This window comes from Monodelphis domestica, chromosome 7 (genome assembly GCF_027887165.1).
Source record: "Monodelphis domestica isolate mMonDom1 chromosome 7, mMonDom1.pri, whole genome shotgun sequence".
In the NCBI taxonomy this organism is placed as follows: Eukaryota; Metazoa; Chordata; class Mammalia; order Didelphimorphia; family Didelphidae; genus Monodelphis; species Monodelphis domestica.
The window spans coordinates 228,567,500-228,585,913 of NC_077233.1; the positions used below are offsets into that span (position 1 = coordinate 228,567,500).

At 36.4% G+C, this 18,414-nt stretch overlaps 1 protein-coding gene across 7 annotated transcripts in view; it reads left to right on the forward strand.

Moving 5' to 3' along the window:
• The window catches only part of USP42 (ubiquitin specific peptidase 42), a 114,849-nt gene that overhangs the window by 92,987 nt on the left and 3,448 nt on the right, over nucleotides 1-18,414 (forward strand). For 5 of the 7 annotated variants that reach the window (XM_056804351.1, XM_016423891.2, XM_007498262.3 and 2 more), the window contains 3 exons: nucleotides 12,299-13,792; nucleotides 15,380-15,714; nucleotides 18,140-18,234. In XM_056804351.1, coding sequence (XP_056660329.1) covers nucleotides 12,299-13,792; nucleotides 15,380-15,714; nucleotides 18,140-18,234 — 1,924 coding nt within the window. The remainder of the gene's footprint in view (nucleotides 1-12,298; nucleotides 13,793-15,379; nucleotides 15,715-18,139; nucleotides 18,235-18,414) is intronic. The other 2 variants (XM_056804353.1, XM_056804352.1) reach the window with 1 other exon arrangement.

Sequence of the window (18,414 nt, forward strand, 5' to 3'; positions counted from 1 at the left end):
AAATTGGATTTCTAGTTAGTAATGATTATCACTCCAGACTGGATTTTTAAAATATGATTTCTTTTGATTCACAAATATCCATCCAGCTTAATGAATTGAAAAATGGTTATTATCAAGCACAAGGGGGTATATTTATACCAGAAATTAAATAAAATCTGAATACATCTTTTCACTTAAAAAAAAAAACCCTTCCTTATAAGTTTAACTTAATTCTAGTAGAGTGAAAGATGTATTGGAGACCACTGTCTAGGCTAAAGACTACTCCAAACTTTAGGGGTTAATGTTGCTAGCCGGTGTTCTGGGCCAACCTAAAGATTTTATACCAAGTTTCTAAGAGAATATTGGTAGAATAGACTTCTTCAAGGCAACAGAACTTCATGAAAGACTGAGTTGTAAGTAAAAAAACAAGTTAGACTTGAGCAAAGTTGGACTCCTCAGGGTAGAGACTGGTAAATTATATACCTAGAAAAGGAAATATTGTAATCAGTCAAGGTAACAGGTTGAGTATTTATCACTAGGGCTTCTTTAGAAAGCCAGGGAGGGTTCTTAATACCCTCTTCCACTGCCATGGCAGTGACATTTCAAGAAAAGAGCAGGAATAGCAAACAGGAGACAAAAGCCCTGATTCCCACTTTGGTTCTATCTAGCTGTGTCACCCTGAGCAAGATCTTTCGAGACTTCATTTTCCTCTTTTTCATTAAGTTGGAGGAGAATTGAGAAGAACCGGTTAAAAATTGGTTCTTTGGTCACTTCCAGATCTTATATTTTATGATTTTTTAAATTTCACTTTGGAAGAAAATAACATACATATCAGAATGTCAAAAGTAAATTGTAGAGCCCTAATGTCATGCAGGAATCTTGGCAAATAGTAAATTTTGTTTCCAAGAGGGAAATAGAATAAAAAATGACCAATAAAGCTAGTATGATCACAGGATAAGACAAAAATGTTTGCTTTACTTGCTAGAAGGTCAGATGTCTTTTGGGCAAAATAATTATAATATTTCATCAAGAAAGAAGTTGAATACTAATTTCTAGTGGAAAACAGCTAATATTAGAAAACTTTGAGATCTGAACATTACATTCTTTGTATACTCTTCCAGTCAGTTTCGAGTCATATCCCTCAATGAATACAGTTCATGCTTCCCAAAGTGATCTGCAAATAAAAGCAGTTTTTTTTCTTTTATGATTTTTTTTTGAGAGAGGTTTGGAAACCTGATTGGGGTATTGAGATTGGCAGAGAGCAAAGTAAAAATATTCTTTAATTTTTGGACAGAATGGTGATGGGACTTGAAATTATATTGTATAATAAGGAATGGCCAAAAGAGTTTAGCGGTGTTAACTTGTAAAAGAGATGACATTGATGAGTCATCATATATGTCTTCAGAAATTTAATAAGCTGTCATGTAAAAGATAAATGACTTATTCTGGGTAATTTTTCCTCTCCTTAGGACTACTGTGTAGAAACTACAGGGGAAAAGATTTTAGTTCACTCTTACAAAGAACTTACTAACTTAAAATTAAGTGTGTTAAAAAGCATAATGAGTAACCTTTGGAACTATTCTAAGAAAAGTGGGTGATCACTTGTTGGGGATATTGTATAAGGAAAGGTCTATTCTACCCCTCCACTTTGATAAACTGTGATTCTAATTCCAGTCTGTATTGTTTGCAGAGTGAGTTCTGTAATTGTTTTCCATTTTTAACTAGTATATCCCTTCAGTAATTCCCTTGTCAGCTAAGGTTTATAAAAGTTACTCCTCTCACTTGAATAATTTTTTTGACTTTGCAAAATGATTCTAATACCTTCCAGTTTGTGCTTCAATTTAATGTTGTGGGGTTTCACTTTAGGCCAGCAGCCATGCTATCATGATTATGGAATACAAATTATAAATTTTAGAGTAGTCATATGTACCTCAAATGTACAAATAACAGTACTTGTTTCATGACTCATAATGATGACTTTCCTTTCACTCAACTCCAGGCCTCCTTCCCCAGAGCATATCATAGAATATAACATGGTTCAGGAATAACAATCTTAGAAGATGGTGCAGTAAAGGTAGGGATTTACCTGAGCTCTCCCAAATCCTCCTCCAAAGAACTTTAAAATAACACCTCAAATCAAATTCTGGAATGGCAGAACCAACAAAAGGTCAGGGCAAAACAGTTTTTGATCCCTAGACAACTTGGAAGGTTAACAGAAAAGGTCTGTCACCAGTTTTGGTTGGATCTGGAGGCTGGTGCAGTGCAAGCTGCACCCCAGCAAGCTAGTAACAGGCTTTATGGGTGGCTGTATCAGTTGAGGTAACAGCTTAATTGAACAGATGGTAGGGGGTTGGATAACTAGCCAGAAAAAAATTACAGGAGATTCTTTGCTGGCTCTGGGTGAAGGACCCTGTTTATATTGTCCTTACACGGTTGTGGGTCACAGTCCCAAGGTGTGGAGAAGCACTAGCACTTGTGGCCCTAGAGAAACAAGAATCCTGGCCACAGTTCCAGAGTGGAAAAGAGTATGTGGTCACTCATGGGGAAGCAGAAGCCCTAGTCTCAGGGCCAAGACAGAAAGTAGCACTGATAATTGCAACCACAGGAGAACAGGAGCCAGAGTCACAGTTCCAGGGTCATAAGGAGCAAAAGCCTTTGCAGTTACAGGAGAACAGGGGACCTGGTCATGATTCCAAGATGGAAAAAAGTGTTTGTGGGTCACTCACAGACCAGAGCGCAAAGCATAAGATCAGTGACCCATACCACCTTGGAATAACTGAAAACTTACAACCCCCCAGAACTAGCTTTGAAAAAAGCAGCACTGAAAACCTGAAGCATGGATGGTGTTCCCTCCACTCCTGGAGCAGGACGCAACTTTAAGATAAAGTAAAAAGTCAAGAAATAGGCTGGAAAAATAAGCAAACAACAAATAAAGAACCTGCCTGTAAAAACTGCGGTGGTGACAGAAATATCAAGATACAAACAGAAGAGAATGAAGACAAAACGGCAAAAGTCTCAAAGGAAAATGTGAATTAGTCCCAAAAAGAATTTCTGTAATAGCAATTTTTAATTAATTTTGTGGAGCAAAGACAGATGAGTGACTTGCCCAGGATCACACAGCTAGTAAGCGTCTGAGGCCAATTTCGAACTCAGAAAGAGGAACCTTCCTGATTCTAGGTTCAATATTCTTATCTACTATGCCACCTAGCTGCCCCTTGAAATAACAATCTTATCCAGATTATTTAGGAATAAGTATTATTGCAAACTTTACTTCTGTTGATCTTTGTCTTGAGTGTCCCCTGTTTCCTTTCCCCTATTATCTTTTTTGCTTTGTGGTTATATATTCATTTTCTCCCAAGAGGAAAAAAGAACCACATAGTTCATCTCGATTAAAAAGTACTTTGAAAAGAAAAATATTCAGAATGTAATGAAATTTTTGGCTATTGTTATTCATGAAACAAAGGAAAATACAAGTTTCGTGTAGTCTTTTCTGCTTCTGCTTTAATTGTGACAATTGCAGTCTGAAGTGGTGGACTCTGCTAAGAATCATAGGTTTTGGACCCTCTATAAACATTAACTTTTCTATTGGTTGTATTAAATGTGAAATCCTTGTCTAAGAACTGAGTGAATATACCACTGGGTGCACTAAATCATCTTGATCATAATCAGAAATTCAAAAAAAAACTAAAAGATGGATTATCAGTTCTTCTTAGAAAGGCAAAAGAGTTGGTAGAGTGGTTTTTATCCACTATCCTAAGATATCAAGGAATATCATTTCATGGGGTCATTCCATAATATGCAGTGCTCATGAACAGCACATTTGCAAAAAGACCACTGAAAACAATTGTAGCTCATGGGCTTGTGACTGTTACAGGGGAGGAGAAGGTAGAGAAGCATTATATAAAATAATTCATTCATTAATTTAAATGAGTACACGCTTTGGTGCTTAATGACTTCAATAAAATCTGACATAGGAACAGCAAAGAAAAAAATCGAACAACATGGTTCAAGAGTAAGAAATGACAGAGGCTAGAGGATTGTAGATATTACAGAGACCTCATGAATAAAGTGAACTCTTTCTTTAAGAGAGTTGAAAGGTCCTTAATGTGGCAAAACAATAAGTAACATCACCAAAAAGAAGAAAATGAATTTATTTGAATTGACAAACAACTGATTACTGATGTGGAAGTAATTTTATAATCTGCTATTTTTACATACAGTCAAACCATTTTCAACTTAATAGAACGAAGATAAAAATCAATACTAATTATAGGAAATGAAGATTAGAATACATGGCATACAATTGACAATCTATTTAGATGAGCTGTTGATGCCCCACGATGGGAGATGGATAAGAGAACAGATATTGGCACAGTCTCTTTTACTTCTTAAGGAAGTTTAACCAATGTAAAAATCAATTTCACCAAGGAAACTAGAAACAAAAAACACCCTATCAGCAAATATGATTGCCTTGTCAAGCAAAGAGATATGGTAACCAACTGCAGTACCAGGCTAGAAAGATAAACTCATTTGTGAGGAGGATAGCAAAAGATTATGCCTCATAAGACAGTAAGAAGTAATGTAAGAAAAAACTTTTGCAGAAAGATTAACTAGAAATCCAAATTAACCAAATCATTCTGAAGATATTTAAGAATAAAATGAAGCAAGGGGCAGCTGGGTGGCTCAGTGGATTGAGTCAGGCCCAGAGATGGGAGGTCCTGGGTTCAAATCTTATCTCAGACACTTCCTAGCTGTGTGACCCTGGGCAAGTCACTTAGTCACATGGCCTAACCCTTACCACTCTTCTGCCTTGGAATCAATATCCAGTATTGATTCTAACACAGAAGATAAGGGTTTAAAAAAGAATAAATGAAGCATAATTAACAGATTCTTAATGGAAAAGTTAAGTCAAGATTTCAATAATATACTTATTTTCCTACATCAGTGACAGGATTTTCTAGTCTAACATCACAATTCTAGATATATCACTTAAAGAAGTTGAAATGGCATTAAAGGAAATAAAAATGGAGAGTGAAAGTGGACTCAGCCAAGTTTATAAAGTACATTTTGGAGATGATATAGTTTTGAAGTAATTAAAAGATTAATGTTCCAAGTATCTGAGAAAAGAGAAGAAATGCTTAGAAAAATTTACAGACCACATTATTTTTTAAAATGACTGAAAAATAGCATTTATTGACTTATGCCCATGTTTCTCCTGATTCTTTTGTTTATGGATGACATTATATTCATTGTAGCAATCCTTGACATATGATAAAAGATTCATGAGGCATAATAGCTCAAAAGAATTCATGTTAAGTATCCAGTTAGGAAAAAATCAAGTGGATAGAGAATGTCTTTTGGCTGGACTATGATATGCTATTGGATGGACAACTCAGAACTATGGATGGATAATGAGCTGGTCCCAGAATTGAACCAGAGGAGGTGAATGGGATGGATTGCCTTTGGAAAATTGTACAGCGCTTTTCATGGCTCCAAGCTTTCTCCTGAAACTAAAGCTAATCTCTTACGAACAATATTTTTGTAATGCTATATGGCCGAGTCCTGGAATAACAGTCAAGAATTAAAGTTATGAGTTATTCAGAAATCATCCAGAAAGTGCATGGTGGGTACAAGTAGGCTGAAATATATTATTAACAAAGAATTGGGCAAAACCAAGTGGTAAATGGGTTATCCGAAGAGATGTATAACTTAAGAGAAGATTATTTGGTACTCAAGAGTGAGAGGTAAGTCTTGAACAACCCTCATTCTGCATTGGCATAGTATCAGGAAGTCTAAAGTAAGCTTCCAGCACTTAGGGTGGACCTTTTATGGGAGGACATGGATAGGGGTTACATTTTGAAAAGATGTCGTTTGTGGTCTAATATTAGAAGGAGCACCTATATCATTGAGGTTGAAGATAGATTAAAGTATTGAAGTATATGCAATAACTTAAGGACTTGAAAAGAGGAGTGTTTTGATCCATCTGTGGTGAATATATAATGCTAATATGAAGTTACTGCCAGGCATTTCTCGAAGACTATAAATGACTGAGGAGTTGAAGAATCTGCATCACTGGAGAGTTTCTATATTAAGAGCTTGCTACAACAATGAAGGCACAGGTCTAGCTCAAGATATTTTGTGGTATCCTTGCTGTTCCTGGGATAGGAAGTTAGGTGCCTTGCTTGAAGTCCAAGACTTAGCAAGGATGGAGATCTAGTACTATGTGATATTATTGAGACAATTTCTAACAGTAAAGGTACGTAAGCATCAAGCCTAACATTATGCCTAGAAACTCCATGGTAAAAAGGTCTAAAAAAAAAAGCATTAGTTAGCATAACATCATGCCAACCTATGGGGTTGTCAGAAAATCAGTATAATTTCTCTGTTTAACAGGTATATGGGATTTTGGTATTGGGAGTAATCACAGGATCCAAAATTGAACTGCTCATTATTAGAACTGCCTATTCCCAACTCTGTTCAACCTCATCTGATTTGGGGGGGGGGTATTGAGGAGAAATTAAAAAAGAAATGGAAGATAAGTTTACTGGCCTGGAATAGTTCTAGAGATTGGAGGCATCCTAGAGCTTAAACTTTTTAAAAAACTCCAGTTTTCTCAGCAAATGTAGAGGGATAAAAAGGTGAGGAACCAGAATTTGGGATTTGGGTGCCTCTGTCATGTAATCATCCTTCGACCTTACTCCCATGATTGTCAGTGTTCTCTCTTCTTAAATATTCATGTTCTCCCCCCTTTGCAGCCTTTTACTCCCTAGGTTATAATATCTGTGAATATGCTTTTTGCTCCTCGAGTAGAATATAAATTATTTTATAACAGGAGATGTTTTTCCCTTTGAACCCTTGCAGGGCATAATAACTGTCTTTTGAATATAGTTCTTTTTTGGGTAAGATAAATGTACCAACCAGTAGTGTTTGTGTGGTTCATTTTCTTAATTTCAAGAAAACTAGTTAGGCAGCAGAGTGGAATGGAAGGAGGAGTTAAAAAATCTAAAGCTTAGTTGCAGATATACTAGTTACCAGTCATGTGACTATGGACAAGTGCTTGATAGCCATAAGCTTCTGTTTCCTTCCCTGCTTTGCAGAATTTTTGTGAGAATCAGAAGATATAATGTGGATGTGTAAATGCTTTATGAATTATAAAAAACTATTCCTATACAAGGCAGTTTCATAAATATTGAAATAATGTAATTTGACTTAAGCTTTGATTGTACTTAATATGGAGCAAACTCAATAGTAAGAGATGTATATGAGAATTTTACATGTGATGCCATGAAGGAATGTGTGAAGTTTATACTTTTTTGGCATACTATTAGCATAGGAATTTTAGAAAAATATAGCAAAAGAAAATTAAATGAGAATATCTTGTCAAGATCATAATCTCTGAAAATATTCAGGATGCTTTTTTTCTTAGAAAGAGTAGCTATCAAAGGCATCCTTGATAATGATATCAATAATCAACAATCATCAAGCCTTTATTAAATGCTTACTATGTGCTGGATGGTAGAGATACAAATACAAAGAATGAAACAATTCCTCCTCTCAAGGAACCACTGCTCATTTGAACAGGGAGAGAGAAATACATGTATAAGTATTTTTGTTGCTTAGTCAATTTTCAGTCATATCTCACTGTCTGTAACCCCTATTTGGGGTTTTATCAGCAAAGATATGGGAATGGTTTGCCATTTCCTTCTCCAATCCATTTTACAGGTGAGAAAATTGAGGTAAATGGGGTTCACTGACTTGCCCAGGGTCACACAGCTAGTAAGAGTCTGATGCTGAATTGAACTCAGCAAGATGAGTCTTTCTGGCTCCTGGCCCAGTGCTCCATCTACTGTACCAACTAGCTGCCTATATAAGAATATATGGAATAAGTATAAAGAGAATAAAGACTACTTAGTGTGGTTATGATGGGAGGACACTAGCAGATGGAGGAATCAGAAAGGGTTTCAAGTAAAAGATAGTGATTAAACTGTGTCTTGATGGAAGAAATGTGTTCTATATGTTGGAGGTGAGAAGAGTATGTTATGGGCATGAGGCATTACTGGCCCATGCAAAGACCCAGAGAGAGATAGGACATGGAGAACTGTAATTGAAAAACATAGAGAAGGCCAGTTTAACTAGATCCCAGTGCACAAGGGGAGATAATGTCTAATGAGCCTGGAAGAACAGGTTGGGATCTGGTTGTATAGAGCTTTGAAAGCTTAACAGAGGGGTTTATATTTTATCTTGAAGGCATTAGGAGACCACTAGAATCAATTGAGTGGGGAAGTCACATGGTCATATCTGGGCTTAAGGAAAAATTACTTTGGCAGCATCTGTAGGATGGACTGGAATGGTGAGAGATTTAAGGTAAGAAAATTTGACTATAGACTGTTGCAATAACCTAGGTGAGAGGTGATGAGGACCCAGACTTGGGTAGAAGCTGTGTGAGGGGAAAGAAGAGGAAAGGATGTGAGAGGTGTTGGAGAGGTAGAAACAGCAAGAGCTGCTGGTGACTATATGTGGATTGAAAAGGGTGAAGAGTCAAGGCTATAAACTTTGTCAGGTGCTGGGGATGCAATTACAAAAAAAGAAACAATCCCCACTCATCTTACAAAAAACAGAAATTTGGAAGTGAGAGTCAAAATAATGGATTCTATTTTGAGCAAGTTGAGTTTGAGCTATGTCCAGGACATCCAGCGTAAAATATCCAGTAGGCACTTGGGGCAGGGAGTCATCTACATAGAGATGTTAACTGAATCTATGACAGCTGATGAGGTTACCAAGGGAGAATGTAGAGGATAATAGACATGGGGCCCAGACTGAACCTTGGGGAATAGGCAGACTTTTGCAAAGGACATTCTATAGCAGACTATCTTTACAGTCACAAAAGCCCCACTATACTATTTATTGTTTACAATAGGAATAGGGAATGAAACTGATTACACTGCTATAGAGAACCTTTGGGTGAAGAAAAATTCTCTATACCAGTGCAGTCAGCACCTTCTCTGCAATGTAGAGGCTGGACCAGTGATATCAAATGACATTTTATTCTGGTTTGACTCTTCTGGCCTAGAGCACCAAAAGGCTTAAGAGACTTGCCCCACGTTCTTATAGTCAGTATGGGTCAGACAGGTCTTAGCCCAAGGTTGGCTCTATACCACACTATACTGCCTATACTGGCTTGTTTATTGACTATTGTTTTAGAAGAATAAAATGCTGATTTAAGTACTCTTTACCAACAAGAGTGCTGCAATGTACTTGTCAAAATTATAGAAGATTCCTTGAAAGATGTAACAACAGAGATAATTTTGTTCTTCTCTCTGCTGGCCATTAATGATCATGCAGGGTCCAAGGCAGGGAGACATGCTTGCTGTAGGAGTTTGCCACTGTCATGGAGGATATCCAGGACAGTGAAATCTTCCCAGTGCACTTGTTTGCAGATGACTTTGTGCTGACTGGAAGAATGTAAGAAGTACCTTTACATCACCTTCTAAATGAGGTCTATACTCATTCAAAGGAGTTCAGGTACTGAAAAAACCAAGAGGATGAAGAATATGTGCTGTCCCGATAGTGATATGCAGTTGGATGGCAATCCATAGATCTAGTTATCTTGGATAACACTGTGATTGGGGGCTGGGGGCTGACCCCATCAGTCGGTCATCAAATATTTATTAAGCACCTATTGTGGCTGAGCTCTGGGGATACAAAAAGGGCATCAAACAGTCCATGCTGTTAAGGAGCTCATAGTCTAAGTCAAACAGAACAGAGTAAAATGAGTTGCCTTTGGAAAAGGTGTAGTGCTTTTAGTGACTCCAAGATTTTTCCTGAAATAAAGATTTCAACCTTTTTAAAAAAAAACAATAATATACTTTTGTGATACTCTGTGGCAAGAAATATTTCAGTCTCTGAAAATTAAAGTTGCATATCAGCTATCGGGTAATGGGGGTACATTTGGTGGGTATGGACAACCTGTTATCAGGGAAGAATTGTGCAAGACAAGTATTATATAAGCTGTCATCCGAGAAGGTGGGGCCAGTCATATAACAAGAAGATTTAGACAGCTTAGACATAAAGATGTCATTAACACAGAAGGGCAAAGAAGAAATTGAGGAAGACCAAAGAAGGAATAGGGAAGATCATGAAAGATAATATAAGCGATTTGGATTACATACAATTTTAAAAAGTTTTTGTACAGATAGGACCAATGCAACTAAAATTAGGAGAAACAGATAAGTAGAAGTAAAAATCTTGCAACAGATTTCTTTTTAAGGATCTCATTTCTGAGCAAAATAAGGAACTTAATCAAATGTGTAAGAATGAGTCATTCCCTCAGTTGATACATGGTTAGAGGATAGGAACAGGTAGATTTCTAAGGATGAAATTAAAGCCATATTTAAAAAAATTGCTTCAAATCACTGAGTAGAGAAATGCAAATTAAAGTAGCTCTGAGGTTCCTCTTCTTACTTCTCAGATTGGCAAAGTTAACAAAAAGGAAAATAACTGACATCATAGAGGCTATGAGAAAACTGACACATTAATTTACTGCTGGTGGAGCTGTAAATTGGTCTAGTCATTCTGAAAAAGTTTGAAACTTTGCTTCCATAGTCAGTAAACTGCATAATCTTTGGCTTAGCAATACCACTACTAGGCCTATACTCCAAAGAGATCAAAGAAAGAGGGCAAGGATCAAAAGGGAAATGGCTAGATAGTGCAGTGGACACCGTGCTGGGCTTAAAGCCAGTAAGATACAATCAAATCCAGCCTCAAACACTTAGTAGCTCTGTGGTCCTAGTCAGGTCACTTAACCTTTGCCTCAACTTCCTCATCTGGAAAATGGGGATAATAACAGCATCTACTTCCCAGAGTTGTGAGGCTCAAATGAGATAATTGTAAAGTGCTTAGCAATTATACAAATGTTAGCTGTTACTATTACTATATGTTTAAAAATACCCATACTTGTTCTGGTGCTAAAGAACTGGGAGCTAATCAATTAGGGATTGGCTGAACAAATTATGGCTTATAAATGTAAGGAAATACAATTATGCTATAAGAAATCATGAAAGCAATTAAAAAAAAAAACAACTTGCCCTCTGTCTTAAAACCTGTATATTGGTTTCCAAGGTAGAAGACTGGTAAGGGCTAGGCAGTTGGGATTAAGTGACTTGCCCATGCTTATATAGTCTATTTGAGTTCATATTTGAATCCAGGACTCCCGTCTCTAGGCTGGACTCTTGAATCCACTGAGCCACCTAGCTGCCTTTTAGAGGAAGCTAGGAAGATTAGATGCACTGATTCAGAGTTGAATGAGCAAAACCAAGAATACTCTATGTACTGCAGTGACATTGTAAAGGCAAACAACTTTGGAAGACTTTAGAAGTCTGATCAATGAAATGATCCATCATATTTACAGACGACATAAGACAAAGGACAAATTTTATCTCCTAGGAAAAAAATGATAAATTCTGTGTTCAGATTGAGACTTTTTTTGGACATGGCCAAGCTAGGAATTTGTTTTCCTTGACTATGCGTATTTGTTACAAGGGCTTTGTTTTTGTTTTTCTCCTTTCTCTTAAATGAAAAAAATAAAATGAAATTTAAGAATAAAACAAAATGTGAAAGATAACTACTCACGTGGGCAAGATAATAATCCATTTGTATTTATATGATGTCAGAAAGTCTGGAGGAGGGTCTCAAGTACATCATGAAAAATTTATGGGAGGTCAGGGATAGGATTTACATAGAAAGAGAAGGTATTGATGACTTGTGATTTCCTATTAGGAGTTCCCACATTAATGAGATTGCAGACTCATTGAAGTATAAGGCATTGCTAATGGAGAGAACTTTATCTCTGAAATTGTGATAAAAGTCAAGAGACCTAGAACTTTAGGGAAAGTGAAAAGAATTTGCACCTCAGTTCACTTGACCTTTCTGAGAGGCATAACTTACAAATTGAAAATAATTTGAGTAGGAATCAAAGGATATTTTGAAATAATGGAATTCTAGAATTTATGGCCCAAACTTAGATGGTCCTAGGTAGAATTTTGTGTAACAAAGTTTTGAGGTATCCAAAGATAATAGATCTTACATTGAGATTAAGCATATTTTTCTATTATATAGTATATTTTATAAATAGATATTTCTAAATAGTTTTTCCCTAAGGGCATAAAGTTTTTAGTTCAAAACTAATATAATTGTGCCCATGTTCTTTGTAAGTGTGTATTCATGTTCGATTCTATGGCTATAGCTTTTGAGCTTGTTTGGTGTTTCATTTCAAGCTAATTTTTTTCCTTCTCTTCCTTTCTTTCTTTTTGTTTTGGTGTAGTTCAACTGGAAATGAGAAATCGCCTGAAGAACATGGTACCGAACTTGTGGTTGGTAGCAACAGTTCAGCTTCCTTTGAACAACTAGAGAAAGTTACTTCAAGTCTTAGCTGCAAAATAAAGAATAACTTTCCACCCTCGGATCCTAATGTCATTGCTACCAAAGAAGAAATTCCTGAAAGTATTATAGCAAAAACAGAAGAGTCTATTCCTAATGTCATTAGTCATTGTAATGCTAACAAGAAAGCCATTGGAGATGATCAGTTTCCCAAACAGTGTGATCCTGGGAATTTCACAGATGAAAAGCTCCTACTATCCCAAGAAGTAAAGGGAACATTAAAGGAGAATTCACTGAACTCTGCACCAGTGGATACAGTGGAAAAATTGAGCCAAACTCCCTCAAATAATTTTGACACTGAATGTGATAGTAATAAACTCTTAGTATTTATTAGTACTGAAAAATGCAAAGAAACAAAGGACCTTTCTAAAAGTATAGACATGTCTGCTAATGAACTGTCTGCCACCCAATTAGATAAAATTGTAGAGAATCATTATTCAAAAGGGAGCACTGAACAAAGTAATAGTGAACGATGTGAAGAAAGTAAAGTTAGACAAAAAGTTCAGAGTAATTCTCCAGTTAAGGAAAAAGGTGATAGCCCCAGAAAAGTGGACAGAGGGCATCACCATAACCGAAGAGAACATTCTTCCAGTGGAGAACGAACAAAGCAAAGCAGGAGCAAAACAGAGACACATTATTACAAAAAAAGAGTCTCCTATAGCAAAGAGAGGACCAAAAAAGGCCGCCACAAATCAGAACACTGTAACGGAAGCAAATATAAACCGTTTCATAATGAAAGCAGTAGCCCTGACAGTAGGTCCTTAGGAAAACATAACCATTATCGGTCCAGAAGTAGAGGAAAATCTGATCAGGAAAGGGGTAGATATTACCATTCTAAAAGTGAACGATCTTGGAGTCGAGAGAAATATTATCCAGATGGAATGAGAAGATGGGACAAATATAGATATTATAGTGATTATTATCCTTATTCTTCAAGGGAGGGTAGAGAGTGGAAGCCATCTCACAGTGATCGGGAATATGACAAAGCAAGTCAGTACAATAGTAGATCACACAAGGACTATTATAAAAGCAAATGGGTTCATGAGCCAGCACCTAAAGAGAAAGAAAGGCATCACTTGAACAGTAATAAAGTAGACCTCTCCCATTGTTCATCTCTTCCTCAACATCCTGAAAAATATTCTCATGACAAAATTGCACTTGAAAACAGTTCAAATCTTTGTAGTCAGTTTCATGAGTATGAAAGTGTGAAAATGAGGAAAAGGAAATATGATAGCATAGAAAATAGTGACAGTGACATAGAAAAGAAAATCCCCAAACCCTTACAAAATGAGCCAGTAGAGGAGCAGAAAGTAAAGAAGCACAAAAAATCGAAAAAGAAAAAGAAATCCAAAGACAAACACAGAGCAAGAAGCTGCAAGTAAGTATGAATTTTCTTTAAATAAAGTTTATTAATTAGTTTGTGGCTGGTCATCATCTTTTGACCCAATTTAACAAAAAGTGAAAGAATCTGACATTTAAATAAATTTGAAAATTTTGTATATTTTCATGGAATCCTCCAATTACAATTTTAAACTTTACAAAGCCAAATTTGATAATATCACTCCACAACTTATTTTTTGTTTATTTTTTTAAGCCCTTACCTTCCATCTTAGAATCAATACTGTGTAGAGTGATAAAAGCTGGGCAGTGGGGTTAAGTGACTTGTCCAGGATCACACAGGAAGTATCTGAGGCCTGATTTAAACCTAGGACCTCCCATTTTCAAGACTGGCTCTTAATCCCCTGAGCCACCTGGGTATCCCCAGTAACCTTATTTTTTTCAAATGATATTGCTCTCATTTTAGCAAAAGCTAAGATACCTTCTAAAATCCCACAGGCTCTTTAATTTAGTTGATTTTCTACAACTCCACTGGAAATAAATATGCAGGTTACTTTGAAAAATTTGAATTTTTGTTTATAGAAAATGGAATGATAGCTTTTAAGTTCTTATTCTTCAGCTGTGGGTATAAGTAAATATTTTCTTTCCTAAGGGTGGGTTTAAAAAAATTATCCAAAATTACATATTGAGTAACATAGGAGAGAAGTCTTGAATCCTACATTGTTAGCAAATACATACTTTTTTTTTTTTTAAAGAATATGATGCATCCTTGACATTTGTCTAGTGGTTCAAAGCTATGATCTGAGATGTCATTTATTTTCTTTGACTTTTTGTTTGCCTTTTTTTCTCTCTCAATTCAAGATATCTAGTTGAGGAATATAAGACTTAAAAAATAGCTCAGTTTTCTACAGTTCTTGAAAGTGTAAAATGACCCATTTTGCTAAATGGATAATTGAAAAAATTTCTTTGTTTTTGACTTAGCCTTGTCTTTTTTTTTAACCCTTACTGTCTGTTTCAGAATTGATCCTTAGGCAGAAGGAACAGTAAGGGAGAGGCTATTGGCTATAAATTATTTGCCCAGGGTCATACAGCTAAGAAGTATCTGAGGTCAAATATGAACCCTGATTCTCCTTACTCCAGGCCTGGCATTCTATCCCCTGAGCCACCTAGCTGCCCTAGAATTAATTTTAAAATTTGAAATCTTATAAAGAGATAATCACAACAATGGCAGGCAGATGGGAAGAGTGAAATAGTATTAAAAGAATGCTTTTGGACATACCTGAAGCTTTAAGCAAAACAGCCTTCAGTGCTGTCTTCTCTGTTACTTTTCATTTTAAGAAAAAGCATCAAAATCTTTGGTAGAGTGAATTTTGTCAGGCATAGAACATTAGTAACCAAAGATGAAGAAAATCAGATTTTTTTGGTAGTTGCATTTGGTGTACCTAGCAGACGGACTACCTTATCTATCCCAGTTAACTCTTAAATTATCATTATGAAAGCACATTTAATGCAACCACTAAATTCGGCTAGTGTCCTTAATAAGGTAGAGCACTGTTAACACACCCGGCTCTTTTGGGGGTTTGTTGTTTTTGGTTTTGTTTTTCACTCTAACTTTTAATTCCTGCAGGCATCATCAGGAATTGGATCTTTCTGTAGTCAACTCCAAAGCTGACCTTCGCAAACACAAAAAGAAGAAGAAGAAAAAGAAGAAACATGCAAAAAAATCAGAGGACTATATTGAACATTCAGATCTTCATGTACTCAAAATTTCCTGCTCTGAGACTGATAACAAAACTTGGGAGAAAAAGGACAAATCTCCCATCAAAGATGGCTTGCCATCTGAGGACTACCAGAAATTTAATAAACTTTCTCACGAGGAAGATGATGATCACCCTGAGAAAACCAAACACTTAAGAATGGAAAGCCAGGATCATAAATGTCACCCAGCTGAGTATGGCCAGGGTAAGGGGAAACATTAGGAGTTAAGAATGAAGAATTTTATTTTAAATTAAAGTGTGTAGCTATTTAGGCAATGCTTGTGTAGATATCTGTATGACTTGACATTTAATAGGTCTAGAAAAACGAAATAGTTGCTTTTCATAATGTGGGCTAGTAGAAGGCTCTTCACCTTCTTCAGTCATTCCTGTGCTTTCTTTAACAACTCCTGGTGCTATAGCAATAGTGTTAAATGAATAACCATCGAAATAAAACAGTTCTTTGGAGTAACATTTCCTTAGATTATAACTTAGCTGTAAAAAGGAGCACATCATTATATTCGTGCCTATGTATAGCTGTCATGTGAGCATGTGTGTTCAACTAAGTCACTGGGGGAGGGGAGTGGGTAGAGAGGGGTAAGACAGAATGATTTGGCAATGCTATTGGCCTTTGAAAAATTGCTTTAAGCCTGTGGTCAGTGTTCTTGTATGGTTTTTTTTTCCCCTTCCTGATTACTGGAATTACTATTGTACCTGTTACTCTTTGGACTTTATATCTTTGGTAGATTACTGCTTTGGGGTTTGAACCAAGAATTATAGCCTCAGGTTCCTTAAACTCTTACAGGTCTTATGCCACATGATAGCGCCCATTGTCAGAATGGCCTACTTTAGCTCACTGGCCTATTTGCCACACCAGATTTGTTTTCCGTGGAAGAGAGTCTTCTTTTGTGATTTTTAACCTGTTGCCGAATTGTACAATATAATATAGTTGCTGTGTGTATGGTTTCTTTTCACTCCTAAACCACAAGCATTTATTGAAAATTCATGTGTAGCAAAACTTCAGCTATACAAAACCTTCAGGGACTGAATACTTCTCAATAAAAGATGTTTCCAGATAAGCTGAAGGTCTACCCCTTTAAAATACCAAAAATTTCCAAAATTTTAGCTCTATTTTATGCAGTTCTTCTAAAGTAGAAGTTTTAATCTGGGGTCTGTGATCTTTGATAGGAAAAAATACATCTTTCTTTTCACTAATCTCTAACTGAAATTTATCATTTCCTTCATTTATGAGTTTTAAAAAATTATTCTAAAGAGGCATCCAGAGGCCTCAATAGATTGCCCCAGGGGTCCATATTACACAAAAAGGTGAAGAACCCCTCTTCTGACGTATATGGATTACATACTGCCTTGCCACCTTGACAGGAATTAACAGTAGGAATGAGATCTGTGATTTCAATGGAGCAGAGAACTCCTTCATGTCCAAACTTAAGCCACCAAAGCTGGTTGGCACCTTCTCTGCAACATACGGTTTTCAGTTACCTACAGCCCTGGGATGTTCATGGGATTTGCTCAAGGCCAGTTAGAGGCAGAAGTTGAACCTAGAGATCTTCCTGGTTTCAAAGCCTGCTCTCTTAGCAGTGCTGCCAAAGCATAGTAACCAATGTTTCAACCATTTTGTGATGACAGCAAACTGTCATTAGGAACATCAATTAATGATAGTGTGCTGTGTACTCCAGTGATGCCACCAGGGCCTCTTGAGGTAGCTAGAGTTATTTGCTGCTATATTAATGGACCCAGATTGTTGTGCTTTTTTATTTCCTGTATCTGCTTGTTACATTTTTTCCTTTTCTCCATGCTATTAGCTTCCTCTTTTTGATATTGTCAATACTACCTGTAACACCCACTTTACCCCCTTTTAAGTTGCTGCTTCTATTCTGTGGTGGCTTAGAAACCATATAATGAAGCTTGTTAGAATGACAGTATATGTAATTTGACAATAAATAGGCTCAAGTATGGGCCTGAGGTACCTCTCCATGAGCAAGATGCATGAACTTTGTGATAACTATTTTGGCTGCTCAAAGGCTTTTTTGCTTTCTTTCTGTTCTCAGTCGTACCACAGATGGATTTGTTACTGTACTCTGTGCTTTGTGTGCCAGGAATGGGATCTGGGGGATTGTTGCAAAATCAATAGAAGACATATTTCTCTGTGCTCAAAGAGGACCATTAGCAGTCTAGTTAGGAGGATTTGATCACTGAGTAATAATACAATGTAAAGGATAGTAACAAAAAACAAAAACTAAAAACCAAACCCATTACATCATTTACAGAGGACCAGGACATAATATACAGAAAATTCACTGTAACTTCTCCTGGGAAGATGCTTCCAGGGGATTATTACAAAGATGTTTATGGAGTGCATATGGCAGACCAAAATCTCTAGCTGAAAAATGAAGGCTGAAGCAGAATTTTTTTCTTTTAAAAACAAACTTAATTGCTGAGTTTATATTAAAATGGAAAATGTTAGTGATCAGGGAACTCATTTGATTCCTTTCTTGCCCGTGATTTAGTATGCCACTCTTAAACAGGAAACAGGGAGATGAGTTTGTTCATCTGCTTATCATGTCACTGACTTAAAGGAATTCTACACCAATGTAAAAATGTTCATGTTTCAGCTAAAGGCCTCCCCTCTCATAAGGACTACAGTCAGAAGGTTTCCAGTAAACAGTTGGATGACAGTTCTACAAGTACAGATGAATCTAGATGGAAAGTATGTTGAAATACTAACAAAAATATTTTGTTTCTTATTTAGTAGCATGGATCAGAGCATTTTAAAAGGAAAAATTTTGCATTTCTTGTAAGATGTTAATCTTATATTATTCTTAATCTAATTGCAACTGGTGATATGGTTTGTAGCCAAGAACATTAGGTAGAAACACAGACTGACACC